General features: G+C 40.6%; 1 protein-coding gene across 2 annotated transcripts; it reads right to left on the bottom strand.

The window, feature by feature from the left end:
- Positions 1-483: 483 nt before the first annotated feature.
- VDAC2 (voltage dependent anion channel 2) lies at positions 484-12,898 on the bottom strand. Of its 2 annotated transcripts, none has more exons than XM_050335546.1 (9): positions 12,761-12,898; positions 8,771-8,842; positions 7,719-7,768; positions 5,367-5,519; positions 5,216-5,268; positions 4,531-4,758; positions 3,187-3,337; positions 2,224-2,281; positions 484-1,511 (listed from the first exon to the last, which is right to left on the bottom strand). In XM_050335546.1, exons 2-9 carry the CDS (start codon positions 8,835-8,837, stop codon positions 1,420-1,422), a joined length of 852 nt encoding a protein of 283 aa, XP_050191503.1. In that variant the 5' UTR covers positions 8,838-8,842; positions 12,761-12,898; the 3' UTR covers positions 484-1,419. The 2 variants fall into 2 exon arrangements, with proteins under 2 accessions (XP_050191503.1, XP_050191494.1); XM_050335537.1 differs by lacking the exon at positions 12,761-12,898 and adding an exon at positions 9,642-9,729.
- Positions 12,899-14,639: the final 1,741 nt, after the last annotated feature.

The following is a 14,639-nucleotide window of genomic DNA, read 5'->3' as shown; positions in this document are numbered from 1 at the left end:
CTAAGAGGGCAAGGGCAGGATGGAACAAGGCCTTGAGCAAATCACTGGGACTTTTATGGGCAGTAAGTCTAATCCAGTATAAACCAGAGAAAACCCCCTGATCAAAAGCTAACCACCTGCCCTATGAAGGAAACTGCTGTGAACCACAGACTGCAAAACTACCAAGACACACTTCTCAGCTCTAAGAGACTCTAAGTGGGTTTCTGGCACTCTCCTGAACTCAGTGAGTCACCATTCTTAAACATAAGCAGTGCAACTACATGTATTTAATATATTCCACATTAAAAGCATTCACAGTTAGGTATGTTTGACCTTAGGGGCTGTTAGGTTCACAAACCAAATATCCCTCATACTTCTCTCTCAATACTATCCTGGAAAAACATGAGTTTTCCCATTATTCTGTGTGTTTCTGGATTTAAAACAGATATCTGCCAGAATTTATTAGTTAAAGGGAAAGCAAGATCAGATGCATTTTCCTCCATCTCCATTTAAAATTGTCTTTATTTCAGTCATTTTAAGCAGAAACCTCTCACAGCAGTTGGGATAAGCAGGCTGTTAAACCATTACACTGTTACATTCAATTGCAGAGATACATCTCACTTCATACAAATATAAGCAAAGGTGTGTTTGTGGTGAGGTTTTTCAAGGAGCAGTTTCTATACGTCTCAGTGTGCCAAGTACATTGATCTGCACTCTTTGCATCAGGAGGCCAACTAGGGACACAGTACATCTCGCCCGTGGGACACAGGGGGAATTAAACCATTGTGTCATGACCAACCTTACCTGACAGAAAAGCACATTCAACTTGCTTGAGGAATCCAACTGATCACCGATACTCAGTATTGTCATGGGTGGGGGTCCTTAATTGCACAAAGGTACAGAGCACTACTTCTTGGATTACTTAAAACTTAAATGAGCACTACCCTCATATATTGACTCTTAAAATATCTGAGGCACAAGTAAGTGTGTGTACTTGTTTTATTCATAATTTGTCTTGGGATACCAAATATATTTCTACTTCAGGTGATTCAACAAAATTGTTGACCTCATTTCAAAACATCCACTGATCCGTTTTTTTCATTCAATGGCAATATCGAATGTTAAAAGGAACATAAAAACAAACATGCACACAATTGTACAGTTTTCATAAATGTCTATTTCATTATTTGTGGGTAGCGCATTAAACAGTTAAATACATTTAAATAATGTTTAAGTGACTGCACTAATGCAGAATTTTAACTAGATGGGTAACCAATTTAACTAGAAACCAGCTAACAAGTAACTGTCTAAATACTTCAAATACAGCTCTTGTTCTAGGTCATCCTTCTTGGAAAAAAAAAGCCTGCTGGTCACATTGGAAATACATTTTAAGGCCAAATTCTTCTGATATCCCTTCTCTGCAGCAGTTTCTTCACCTTTTTAAGCCTCCAATTCCAGGCCAAGACCAAGTTTATGGCCACCAGCATTGATGCTCTTTCCATCTATCAGGGCAGACAGTGTCAGCTTCACACCTGTAAGATTTTTAAGTAGCACATTTACAACATACACAGTAGCTTTTATGCAACCCAACCTCCATCACTACAAGCCCAGTTTGTAGCTCTTTTTCTATTTCATTACTTTTACAGAAAAATATATTTACCCATGAAATCCACTGAAAGTTAGTCATGTGAACCAAGCTAGATGCATTTTGTAAAACACTGTCTTATGAAGTGGATATACAAAGTCTCTAAATGCTAAATACACAAGAGCTGTCCTTTCCTGCATTAAGGTGTGCAAAGGAGGAGGAAAACTGTGGACAGGTCAGAACAGGTTAAGTTCTGGAGGGTTTCCTTACTAAATATGAAGAGCAGGAAGTGTGTTTTTTTGACAATTAATAATTCTTTCAAGACCTGTTATCATTCAGTGTTGTATGACTGGAGAAAACAATGTCAAAAAAGAAAGCTTGCTTTGCCTAGCCTAAAGCTAAGCTGTCAAACACAATACAGTCCACTCCTGTACAAATCAATGAGGAATATAATGCATTAACACCATTAGAGAAAATGGAGTTTGTCTTACTTAAAGGTTAGATGTGCAACATAAACTACTGTAAAACATCTACACTGCCTTCAAGACAAAATTATTTGAAGAAGGAAAACAGTTGCATATAAATGCATAATCTCAAGTATTTTTCTTTGTGATGCATTAAAGATATATATGTGACATAATTCATGTGATAACTCTTACCTGGCCTCAGCGTCTGGGTGTAACCCACTCCAACTAGACTAGAATTGTTCACTTTTGCCTATTAAAAAAATAAAACAAGACAAAAGCAAATGAAATGTAACTAATTAGTTTTTTGTTATCATTCAGAAACTAGAATAACTATAGCAATACTGCCATTATCAGCTTAACCAATTTTTACCTGTTCTTTCAATACTTCTATGCTTCCTGAATTCTCTGCTTCAAGTTTATGCCCTTGTCCCTGTACTTAGAGCTGAAGCAGTAACATATTTAAGAGCAGGGAGAACTGTTACTGGAATGTGGGTTTGCAGATGAACTTCTCCACTTCTGCCTTTTAAGAAGGCCACAGCCATTTACCACCCCAGTCTCCCAAAAGATGCCACTACAGAAGAAACCTCCATGTTCATATTATTACAAAAGAATTAGCATTACAAGTCCAATCAGCCAAGCAGCAAAAATTTCCTTATTTCCATATATCATAAACAGTATGTGTAAACTTATTTATCTCACTTTCCATCACTTTCACAACAGGATGATTCCAATGATCCATGTTCAACCCTAACTTTGTAATGTACAGAAAATTGTTGTGCTTATCACCTTTTTAATCACTATTGCAAGGAGTTCTTACCATGAGAACGTACCAGAGCTCCCCAAACAGTGGTTTTAAAGAAACTCTGTAAACTTACAGAATTGACATAAAGGGGTTTTTTTTTCCCCTTTGTGTTTTTCTTTTAATAAATACAGTAAGATCTCTAGAGTACACCCAGCATTTGACAGTCAGGTTTTAAGACAGACTCCAGACATTACAGAATTTAAATACTGCTGGTGTTATTAAAACTTCCAGGATGGTAAAGAGTAATTCCTACAAGCCTTTCCGACTTGTTTTTGTACTATTAGCACACAGATTTGCAGACACTGAAAATACATTGTACTCAGCACAACCCTTCAGGTTTTAGCCACACTCACCGAGATAGAAGCAGTGGAATCCAACTTGTATTTAGCTGCAATGCCAAAGCGAGTGCTGTTGCTGCCTGCTGTCCAAGCCAGGTTTACAGCAGTTTCAAGATGGTCACTCACTTTTTGGTAAATTGACCCACCAAATTCAGAACCATCATTGCTGCAAAAATTAAGAAGAGTTAGTTTCCTATATTTACATACCCCCCCCTTTTTTATTTTCTTTTTACTACTTAAAATTTTTTATTTAGATTAGAATTTCAGAAGTCTGAGTTGTTTCCCATTTTTTGGCAAAAGAAGGGGAGATTAATTTTGCCCTGAAGCCTTTGTTAAACTGCAATAATCCATGGAAACAAGAGGTATTTCAGAGTGCTACTCTGAATTACTTGCAATTCTCATGCTACTGTTGAACAAAGTCCTTGAACAAAATTCCAGATCGCATCCTTATAAAACTGGTGGATAAATGTTAATACTTAGAAAATGGCCATTATGAATTCATGACTATTGAATATATATGAAAATCCTAAAGAATTAAATTACTTTAAAAAAAAATCTGCCACAATGTTTTACTTTAGTGAACTGAAATGGAATTCTTACATCCCAGACTATATAGTATTTTGTAGTTTTCTCCCATACTCCTCAATTTCCATGAATTTGGGCAGACACAATCCCCATCCTTCCCCTCCAAAAGCACAAACTTCTATCTAACTAAATGCACTAGAACTCCACCAATTTTTATTAACCCAGATTGAAAACACCATGTTTTTCAGCAGGTTTTTCTGAGCTTACTCTGAAGCACATAAGATCTAAAAGCAGTGAGTCTGAAATTTCATAAACAAGATGTCTTAAACTTGTTTAGTTACACTGTTTTATGCACTCTTCATTCCTAACAGTCAAGAAGATGAACCTACTCTAAGTCCAAAAGCAAAGCTCTAGTCTTGCCCTAGAAGCTACTACTTACCTGCCTAAACAGTGCAACACTAATTACTACTTCTCACAAACCTGCTATCCTTAAATTGTAGTCTAATACAGTTAATTCAATGTAATAGAAGAGCTGGAAAAAGCATTATGATCAGTTCTGCATAACTGAACTACTGCACTTCCACTTGGCATGTACTTCAATACTATGCAAGCTGTATCCTGCTGCAAGTGCTAACAAGTCACAGCCGTTTACTGTTTTGAAAAAGAGAAATAAAAACTATCTTTTACATTTATTTAGAGTTTCCTATTGAAAAATGCACTCCATTTAATGGCCTTGTAAGCACCTGTTGATATTTCAAGCATCTGTATTTTGACTAGAAGGAAAGGTAGAGAAAGCCTGCTTCTGTAAATCTGGACAAAATTTTCAGTACTTACACATTAGTGTGCAGTTGGAAGTCTCCAGTCTTGTAACCCACAGAGAAATTATTTCTTGTCAATTTTGATTTGGCACTATCAAAAGTCATCTGATAACCAGCAAGCCAGCCTTCATAACCAAAGACAGCCGAACCGTGGATTGCAGGTCCAGCAAAATCAAAGTCAACATCACAACCTAGGTTTAGGCATTCACGTTTGTAAGCTGACTTAATTTTACCACTTTTCTTTCTGAAACAGAGAAACAGTTATCTTAAGACAAGGCATACATGATCTTCTTCAATGAACTGCAAAATTCAAGCTGTATGGCTCTACACAATGTACCTAAATGCCATGCACATGCAGCCCCTAGGCCGGGCAGAAGTCCATCCTGAGCACATGGGGCTACTGCAAACAGGCATTTTCTGATAAAGGCAGCAGTAGCTGAACACCTTCTGCGATCTTCCAAGTATTCTATTCCAGACAATAAGCCAAGTGGGCTGTTGTGAAATGTACAATACTAACCCCACAGTGATGTGATGAAAGCAGATATAAATAAAATAAATAGCATAATCCTTTAGCATTGGGATTTGCTAACTTGGATCAATAGCAAACCATACAAACAGCTCTGTCAATATCACAGACCAGATGAACAGACCATGGGGGTTGTTACTGCCCTAAGTAAGGTAAAAAGGTCAATAATTCTTACCCTGTATTTGGTGAGAAAGTTGTATCAAACGTCAACTTCAGGCCTTTGGCAATCTAATTGAATGGGGAGAAGAGAAGAGAAGAGAAGATAAAGCTATAAGTTCTGTTCTGTTAGATAGGGAAAACAAATAAATACTATCATAATCTATTACCTGATCTTCAATTGCAATTTCTGTTCCCAGAGTGTTATCTGTGTTCCATTTTTCTGTGAAAGTCAGCCCATATTCAGCCCACTTGTATTTGGTCTCCAAGCTCCCATTCACTTTTCCAGTGTCTGTGTTCGATGAACCAGATGTTGTGAATTCCTAAAAGGGACAGAAGATACATGTGATCCTGAAAGCATTATACAGTGTTTTCTGCAGCAAACACTAAGATCTTGTTATTCTACACAACAAGTTTAAAATCAGTACACAAATTTCAGGGGCAGAAGGGAGAACGGCACAGCCAAGAAGAACTTCCCTAGTCCCCATCTCAACTGCAGTGTTCCTGCCAGTATTACAGATTGTACGGGGTTGCAACCTAACTCCAAAGCAAGACAGTAGTCACCATAAGTATACTCCTTAAAAGCAGAATCAAATTCTTTAAATGTAAGGCTAAGTTTGATACTCCCGAAGAGCAACTTAAAAATCAAACCAAAAGCCAAGAACACTAAAAGGCACAAAACGCAATTCCAGTAAAATTCTTGAAGGATCACATATGTTTTGAGGTTTTTTCCATTTTTCTTGTCAACCATCCCCAAAGATAAATTATGGACAACTGTAAAATGTCACAGAATGGCATCATTTTTCAAATTGGGAGTGGATGGTTTGGTTTTTTGTTTGGTTTGGATTTTTGATTGATTTTTAAAGAGAGTTATTAGTCTAACCAACACACCAGCCTTTCACACCAGCCACAGGCACATATGTATTTACTGACATCTATAAATTTCCCTGGCACTTTGGTTTCATGACACACAGGAGTAACATTCATGTTTGAATAGTGAGCCCAGGGAACAGTCTGGTTTTATGGTACAGTATGGACCTATCTGGAATTCTTCAAAGTACTTAGAAGTTACCAATATCACTCACATCTCTTTATTAAAGGACTTAGTCCCTGATATTTCTCACTGTTTGGATTCTCACAAAGAAGAAAATTAATAGTTTCTCTGTGCCACTATTCAGAAACTAAAGGCAATACATAGCAGAAGTAGAAGTCAAGTTTTACAATACAAGTTAAAAGAGTTCTTTCCACTGAAATATCACTGCCCTTATGATTTAAAAAGCTGATTATTTCAACTTTCTAAAACATATAAATAAAAATTTTATCTGTCTTCCTCCATGCACAACACTATTTTCAAATAAACTTCTCACACCTCCCCAAGAAGGGAAAATTAATTTAAAATCACAAGTCCTTAAGCACTCTGACAGCCCAAGCCCAGAGAGTACATAGCAAACGTGCATGAGACTGTTCTTTAATGCTGGCTGATCAAATTTAACCACATGCAAGACATTTATTTGTGCTATGTTAGTGGACCCCTAAACGATCTACATAGTTGCATAATTCTAGTAAGGTCTATTTCTTGGCAAGGGGCAGGGACTACAAAAATACCTTCAGGCTGAACTTCTTGCTTTGTGCTGCCCTTACTACACAGGTCTGTGTGACTGACACTATTGTGGCAAGAGCTTCAGGAGCAGCAAAGTATTACCTCTTATCTCTGCTTTAAAACATCTGCAGTACATTCATACCAGCAGTTTGTCCTCCTGGGAAGAATGGTTTATAACTGATATGGGGTTCACATTATGGCTTAGATTTTTCAGTTTTACCAGCGCAACCGGTATTTCTGAAAAGCACAAGCTAGACTAACACCACCACCTACATCTGTAACGGGGCTCTTGCCAACTGAAGCTCTTGTGGTTCAGTTGGGATACAGACCTCTTGAAAAAGCAGAGCATATGATTCAGGACTCTTTTTTCTAACAGCAAGTTACACTGCTAAAGCTCCAGTTACAAGGGAAAATAAAAAATTTACCTTTGTATCTTGCAAAGTCTGCTCTAGAAATGATCAAAGTTACAGGGGGCACTGCGTGCATGACAAAGACCCCTTGTAGAGAACACTACTGCAACATTTTAATACCTAGCGGAGCCAAAGATTCAACATGCTAATTCAATGCCAATTACTTCACACAAGCATCAGGATGGCAGAAATTTCCATCAAATACAAACAACATCACAAGGCACTATAATCAGTATATTAAAATACTTTAAAAATCTGTCAGCTATTTGTTCACCTTCAGACCTAAGACCAGGGACAAATAACAAACTCTTTTATCTTACCAAGATTACTAAACAGTGCAATACCCTTGTTACACTCAGATCTTTAAGGGCTTCTGAAATTATTTTGCACCAGAAGTTTATCATTCATAAAACCTGTAAAATACTTAATAGCATCTGCAAAGCAACCCTTCTAACTAAATGAGAAACATATCCAGAAAGAAAATATAACGAATAAAAGCTATTTAAACTCACCACTCCGCTTGCAGATTTTGTTTTCACATCCAGTTTCACCAACCCAAAACCTTAACAAACAGAAGTCAAAGTTACATGATTAGGCCTTAACTAAGGCCCTGCACATTTTTCAAGAAGCTGGTCTTCCAAGCAGTCTCAGCAGTGTGCCACATATATACAGAGAAATAAACAACTAGAGATTGACTTCAGCAACATGCAAATTTTAGATGTTGCAGCAAGTAAAGGAAGCTACTCCAAAGCAAGCAGGGAGTTCTGTTCAATCATCACCACACAGAAAGTGGGGAGTAACCTCTCACTTGTACACTGTACATTTAACTACCAAATGATGGCTTCCAGGAATTAATTTAGTGACAGAGGAAATACATAATTTTCTGTTCCTGGAATGGCATTGCTTACATTTCTTCTCAGCATCAAGACAAAATATCTCAAAATAAATATAAAAGTCACTGGGAAATTACATGATCACTGGAACTGTAATATAAGTAGGTTTTATGGGAGTGTCAATTCACATTATTATCCCTAGAGCTGAGCAACAGTCTTGGTGAAAAAGCCCCCACCTGCATTCCCAAAGACCAGAAAGAAACAGCATTGTAACAAAGCATAATTGAACTATGCAACTGTGCAGTATTAAATAATTTCAAAATGTAGAAGGATTCTTTATCCCAATAGCCTTTCTTCTTTCTATTCCAAAAAAGGCTATAACATTACACTGGTATATAACCTTGCCTACATCAACCAATGTTGTGGCACAGACAGACCAGTAAATAAAGTGCACTCCTAAGTTAAACTAGACTTGCTGCTTACATTCTTGCATACTTGTACACCTCTGACATTTATGTGGCTAGAGCAGTAAGATTTAACAGACTTCACATCAAAACAGCCTACAAAAAGCCTGTAATGATGTTAATTGACTGCCATGATATAAAAACAGCCCAACCTCTCCCTTCTCAGAAATACGGGCATTTTAGCATTCAATTTTACATACCATTTTTAAAAGGCAATTAATTGTTGCACCTCAAACATTGTATTTTAGAAAAGGGTACTATTCTTACCATATCCTTTATTGAAGATATCTCTGGCAGATTTGCCAAGGTCTACGTACGACGGAGGAATCGCCATTGGAGCTGAAAGGTAAAGGGCTAATTAATAGGGAACCTTTTCCACTGCACACATAAAAAAACACTACCACAACTCTTTCAAGATACTCTTTAAGGCAAATTCATCTATATGAAAGCAGTTAATGGACACAATGGCTCACACAATTAGTGTTCTGTGAAACACCTACATATTTTCAGTGAAGGTCACTGTGAGATGTTTTCTCAGAGAAGAGGCATTACAAGACCACCCAGTTCTTAATTTTTCAAGTCCATTTCTCCATGCATCTTTAATTACCAGAAATAAACCAATACCTTACATTTCCAGAGTTGGCACAGTTACCACCAAAAACCTGGAAACTGTACATCTAAAAAACTATAATGCAGACAGTTAATTCTCTGAAGTTCTAATAAATCAAATTTGACATGTGCCTATGAAAACTACCAGAAAGTACATACTTCTGCAACATCATTTTTGCCCTGCATTTTATATGGCAGACATGCCATTATTATTTATATTTATTATACATATATAGATATAAAAATGTTTAAATTAAGAAAGAACATCTAATGCCATTAACTAGCCATCAATCAGTTGACTTTTTTCCTCCCTACAGTATGCAAGGGTTTAAATTTGGGAGGTTGTCTTGTTTGCTTAAAACATAAAAGTAAGAGGAGTGCTAGATGCATGAGAAAAGCTCTCTTTGGAGTCCCTTTCTCTGACAGGAGTCTCTGGCAATCTGGCTGTTCGATAACCTGTCACTTAAGATGAGCTATGCCCCGGCCCAGCCCAGCCTGGGCGATGGAAGACACCAAGCTAAGGTCTCACCCCGGCCTGTATCGCTCTCCTCCCTGCGAAGATACACTCTATCTGCACCTTTCTTCGGGGACTGTGATCTCATGATTTCAAGAGCAAAAGGCCACTGCTACAGAGGCCCTGTATTTTAAAGCTGCAAAGTACAGAAAACAGCATATTAATAACTCTCTCCATGCTGTGAAAGGAGGGAGAAGGGGTGGAGGAACAGTGCAGCTAACTAGAAAATGCCATGAAAAGGCCAAACACAAGCAAACAGAAATCTTATCTTCTCAAACTGATGGGTCACATTTGTTTAGCAGAGAAAGTCAGATTAACATAATCGTTGTTTATCTTGCTCTCTGTGGTGGGATTCTACGGGATTTTCTTTTTTTTAAGTAAATGAAAAATTATTTTCAGAACCTGAAAAATAACAAGGGCAGTATTCTCACACATTAACTTCCAACTGAAAGCAAAAGTGAATACTTCATGTTTATATAGTACTTTTAACCAATATTTAAATTTCCACCATCTGGCTATAGGACTGCTAATCTTTTGCATATCTACACAAGATCCTAAAGTGTACTCAATAATAAAGGATAAAGGCAAGCCTTATTTTTCCCTTCTCAAAACTACTTCTTCCCATCTTTTCACAGCATTATCTACATCAAGGAAAACTTTCCTAGAACATCCAATTTAGAAAAAAAAATGCCTTCAGGGCACCACAACACTAAGCAGACTGTTCTTACAGAACAGCATCCGTGTTAAAAGAAAACAAACCCTAATTACATCTGCTATATACAGCCTAATTGCAAAAACTGCTACTACTGAAAACAAAACCAAAACCAACAAACTATTTCCACAATCAATGGAAAGGCACAAAACTGCTCCTTATTTTTCTGCAATTCGTAAGGCAGTTTTCCTGAGTACCTTACTCCATCTCCCTACTGCCAGAAGAGGATAACTTCAACCTCCTCTGAGCCACCGACATTAACACTCTGTTTTTCACACACACACAAAACCTAACAAACACACAAACAAAAAACTTTGTTTAGCAAAGACATCTAAATTCTACAACCAGGTCGCTACAGCAAGACATCTATCACTTGCTCAAGAACTTAAAACAAGTCTGTTTTTCAGGGAGTTAAACTAAATGTTAAATTTTAAAAAGACATGAAAATTACTTAGAGCATGTGAAGTTCAAAATGGTTTAGCCCAAATTCAAGTTCATAGAACAGCTCCTAATCCCAGTGACAAGCCATTAAATGGTTCCTATTATTTAGTCAATAAAATGAAGCAGATGATTGACCAAATTACAAGGGTGGGAACACTAGCCCCTCTACATTTCTGCTGTACAACAATTGTACAATTCTTTAGTTTAATATATTTTAAAGAAAGTCTAGTTATGTTTCCTTTAATGAGTCTAGTTATATGCTTCCTTTAATGAACGGATCTCACTTCTAACTAGCATCTTCATAAGATTAATTATTTTAGTTTTAAAATATTATAATAGCCTTCAGCATAGACAGGATTTTAGAGTGCAAATAAGTTAGCTTTTCCCTTTTGTTTTAATGTTTTCAATCTTACTAAACAACCACAAGAGATTTATGCTAAGCAGAAATGTCCTGAGAAGTTAATAAACTTGTATCTGCGCCAAAATTTAGAGGATTATTACAGTAAAGAGGATGTTGCCATTTTGTCAGGAGTAGTTAAGCATTCTTCCCACTGCAAGGAAACTAGCCACTATTTGTCAGACACTCCAGCCTACACATGCAAGTTTTGTAATAAAAAGTTAAGACAGTACAACTGCCATGCTGTTGCTCAAATTCCATACAAACAGGGACAGATAAGAACAAAAGAGGAAACCAAAAGTTCATTTTGAATATACTAAATACCCAATAAACCAATGTCATCATTAGAATACTCATTAAATGAAAATAGGGCCATTAAAAAAAAAAAAATCATTGCCGTGTCCTCCAATGTTTTGCAAATTCTTATAATCAAAAGTAAATTTCAACCCTATTTTGAAGAGTCTTTCACTTAAAAACACCTAATTAGAAGTGGCTAAAATATAAGTACCATTTAGCAACTGGAGGTTTGTTGTAAAAATAACTAAGAAATAATCTACTTGAATTACTGAATATATTTGAACCAAGTGGGAGCTCCACCCTAATCTTTGTTTCAGGAAAAAAGGAAAAAAAAAAATTAATCTCTTACTCAAGAGTCACAATCATGCTTTCTCCTCCCATAAAAAGAATAAAAAATGACCCCAAGAACTGAAAAACGTATTAACGTTATCGGAATTATTGCATCACCGTTCTCCTTCGAGGTAATATCCCACACCCTATAATTAAGGAATGCCACAGACTTCTATTAAGATTTCTAACAACTTTAAGATCTCAGGACACTGAAGATCAGACCAGAAGCCAGATCAGGTTATTAATTAAAAAAAAAAAAAAAAAAGGGACTCATGCAATTTTTAAAAGCAGCAATAACTATGCCAAAATTATCACAGTATCCCAGTAAAGAGCAACAGGAAAAATGAGATTATTTAAAGCATAATTTGTTAAAATACACTGGACACGCACTGACCGTCTAGCTGGCACGGACACTACACGCAGGTTAAAAAAGAGAAAATCCACGTCCTTCCCCTTGCATTAACTGTCTCCCTATCTCAGCTCGGAGGTGGACATGCAAGCCTAACCCTGGCCAGGCCAGTGCACAGACTGCGGAGAGAGCGCCTGGAAATGCACTACAGGCTCAGAACCGCGGGCAGGGGCAGTAACGCAGCGCCTCCCCAGGGAAGGGAGTGCAGGGCAGAGCGAGGGTGCGCCCGCAGGGCCGGCCCGCCCGCGGCCCCAGGCCCGGCGCCAGGCGCGCCCGCCCCGCCGCAAGGTGAACCCGCTCCGCGCGGCCATCTTGGGCATCCCGGCCCGGCCTCCGCCCGCCGCGCTCTGCACCGGGACCGACCCGGGAACGCGGGGGCAGCGATCGCCGAGAGCCCCCCGCCCGCTCCGCCCGCGGCAGCCGCCGGCGCCGGGAGCGCGCCCGCCGCCCCACCAACCCCGGCCCGCGCGGCCCCAGCCCCGCTCGCCGCCGGACGAGCCCCACCCGCTTCCCCGTTGCGGCGTGGCGGTGTCGGCCCGGGCCAGCACCTGCGTGTGTCGGGCGGGCGGCGGAGGGGCCGGCGCGGGTCGGGCCGTGCGGAGGCCGCGCTGCTGCAGCCGCGGGCACTGGAGGGCGAAGTGAAGGAGACACCGATCCGCCCGCCCGCCGCGCCGCCCGCAGGACCCCGGCGCGCCAGGGCCGCCCTGCCCGCCGCCTGCCCCGCCAGCCGCGCCCGCCGCCGCCCGCGCAGTCGGGGCGGCCCCTGCCCGCGGCGCGGAACGGGAGGCACCGGGAGCGGCCGCGGGAACGGGCGGCACCGGGAGCGGCCGCGGCGCCGGGACACGGCCCGGGCGGGGGCTCCGCGGGCACTCAGGCACTCCGCGGGGCAGCCCCGGAGGCGGAGGGGCCTGCGAGGGGCGGAGCCGGGAGAGCGCCGGGCACGGCCCCGCTGCGGCCGCGCCCAAGGATCCTGTCTCCTTGCGGCGGCCCGGGGGGCGGGTGGTGCTCGGCTGCACAGGCAGGAGGGTCTGTGCCCGGCGCCTGTGCCCTTCCCGGGAGAGTACCCGTCACCCTTCCAGAGGCCGCCCGTCCCTCACACCGAGTCGGGGGCCCTTCACCCGCACCAGCCGCGGACAGCGCTCCGCGGCCCGTGGCGTTTGTGCAGGAGACGCTCGCCGAGGGCGGCCCTCGCTCCTGGCAGCCCCAGGAGCCCTTTCCCAGAGCCCTTCCCTCCCCGCAGGGACCCGCGGGGCACGGCGGAGGTGACGCGGTGCCTAGCATGGCTCTGCAAGATTGCTCGCCCTGCCTCTCCCACTGAAACTGAGCACTTGGTTACACCAGCATTCGCTGCTGTTGCGAGCGGGAGGCCACAGACCCGCCCTGACACCCGGCAGGGCGGCTGTGCCATCGCTGGGCTGGCAACTGCTCCATCTAACCAGGTTTGCTGCCTCGTTCAAATAAGTTACCACAGACTTTCCAACGGCCTAAAGTCCATTTTTACCATCCAGTCACCTTCCACCGGGAGATGCCCACGAACTCCACAACAGAAGACAGTGTTATCTCAGGGCAAGAGAAGCAATAATCCTCGGAAAGCTTTCCTAGATAGTGCTGACCACAAATCAGACCTACTTGAGAAAACAGTCCCATGACTATTGTACAGCTCTGCAGCAGGAATCACTGAGTCACCAGTGCAGACCATTGCTAGGCCGAGGAACTGCAGTTCTAAAATTCATAGCTGTGCCCTGCTTGCTTGGATTATGACATGGTCAAAGTTTCTCAAAGTAAAAATCACTAAGAAATACAAGCTATATTTGCATGATATGAAAAATACTATATTAACATCCAACACAATTAATTTTCCACATGTACCACATGGTACAACAGTAATTTTCCAGGTTGTTGAGAAGAGAACAGATGACCAGCAATATCCAACATAATGCCAGCCATCACCTACTAGTTATATCCAAAGATAACTGATTTTTTTTTTCTGATGCAAGTCAAATGCTTTCACATCAGAAAGCCCAACAGGTTATTATGTTTCATTTTGATATTTTTAAATAAGACAGCTTGGCATTCCACAGATGAATATGTATTGATGAATCAAGATGAATCAATATGTATTGATGAATCAAGATTTTCTCAAGCCACATGCTGAGAAAATAAATAGCAGTAGAAAAAGAAAACTAGTGTATCTTACTGTGCATGGAAACATACATTAGGAATAAACAGATCTGATTAAGTAAAAATAGATTGTGGTATAAGTATTCAAAGACATGCATTTATTATTCATACTAATAGTATAAATCCATTGTGAATAAAGGTTCAGTTACTTACAGGAGATATCAGTTTTCTGCCTCTTTTTTCTTTTAAAGATTAATACTTTAGTCATTGTTTGGCTTTATTTTTAGCAATCCAGGAAAGGAATTA

The sequence above is a fragment of the Myiozetetes cayanensis genome, unplaced genomic scaffold (assembly GCF_022539395.1).
Source record: "Myiozetetes cayanensis isolate MyiCay16 unplaced genomic scaffold, myiCay2020 scf10, whole genome shotgun sequence".
NCBI lineage: Eukaryota > Metazoa > Chordata > Aves > Passeriformes > Tyrannidae > Myiozetetes > Myiozetetes cayanensis.
The sequence above is the reverse complement of the archived record's forward strand: the minus strand, read 5'-3'. Positions and strand labels throughout refer to the sequence as shown.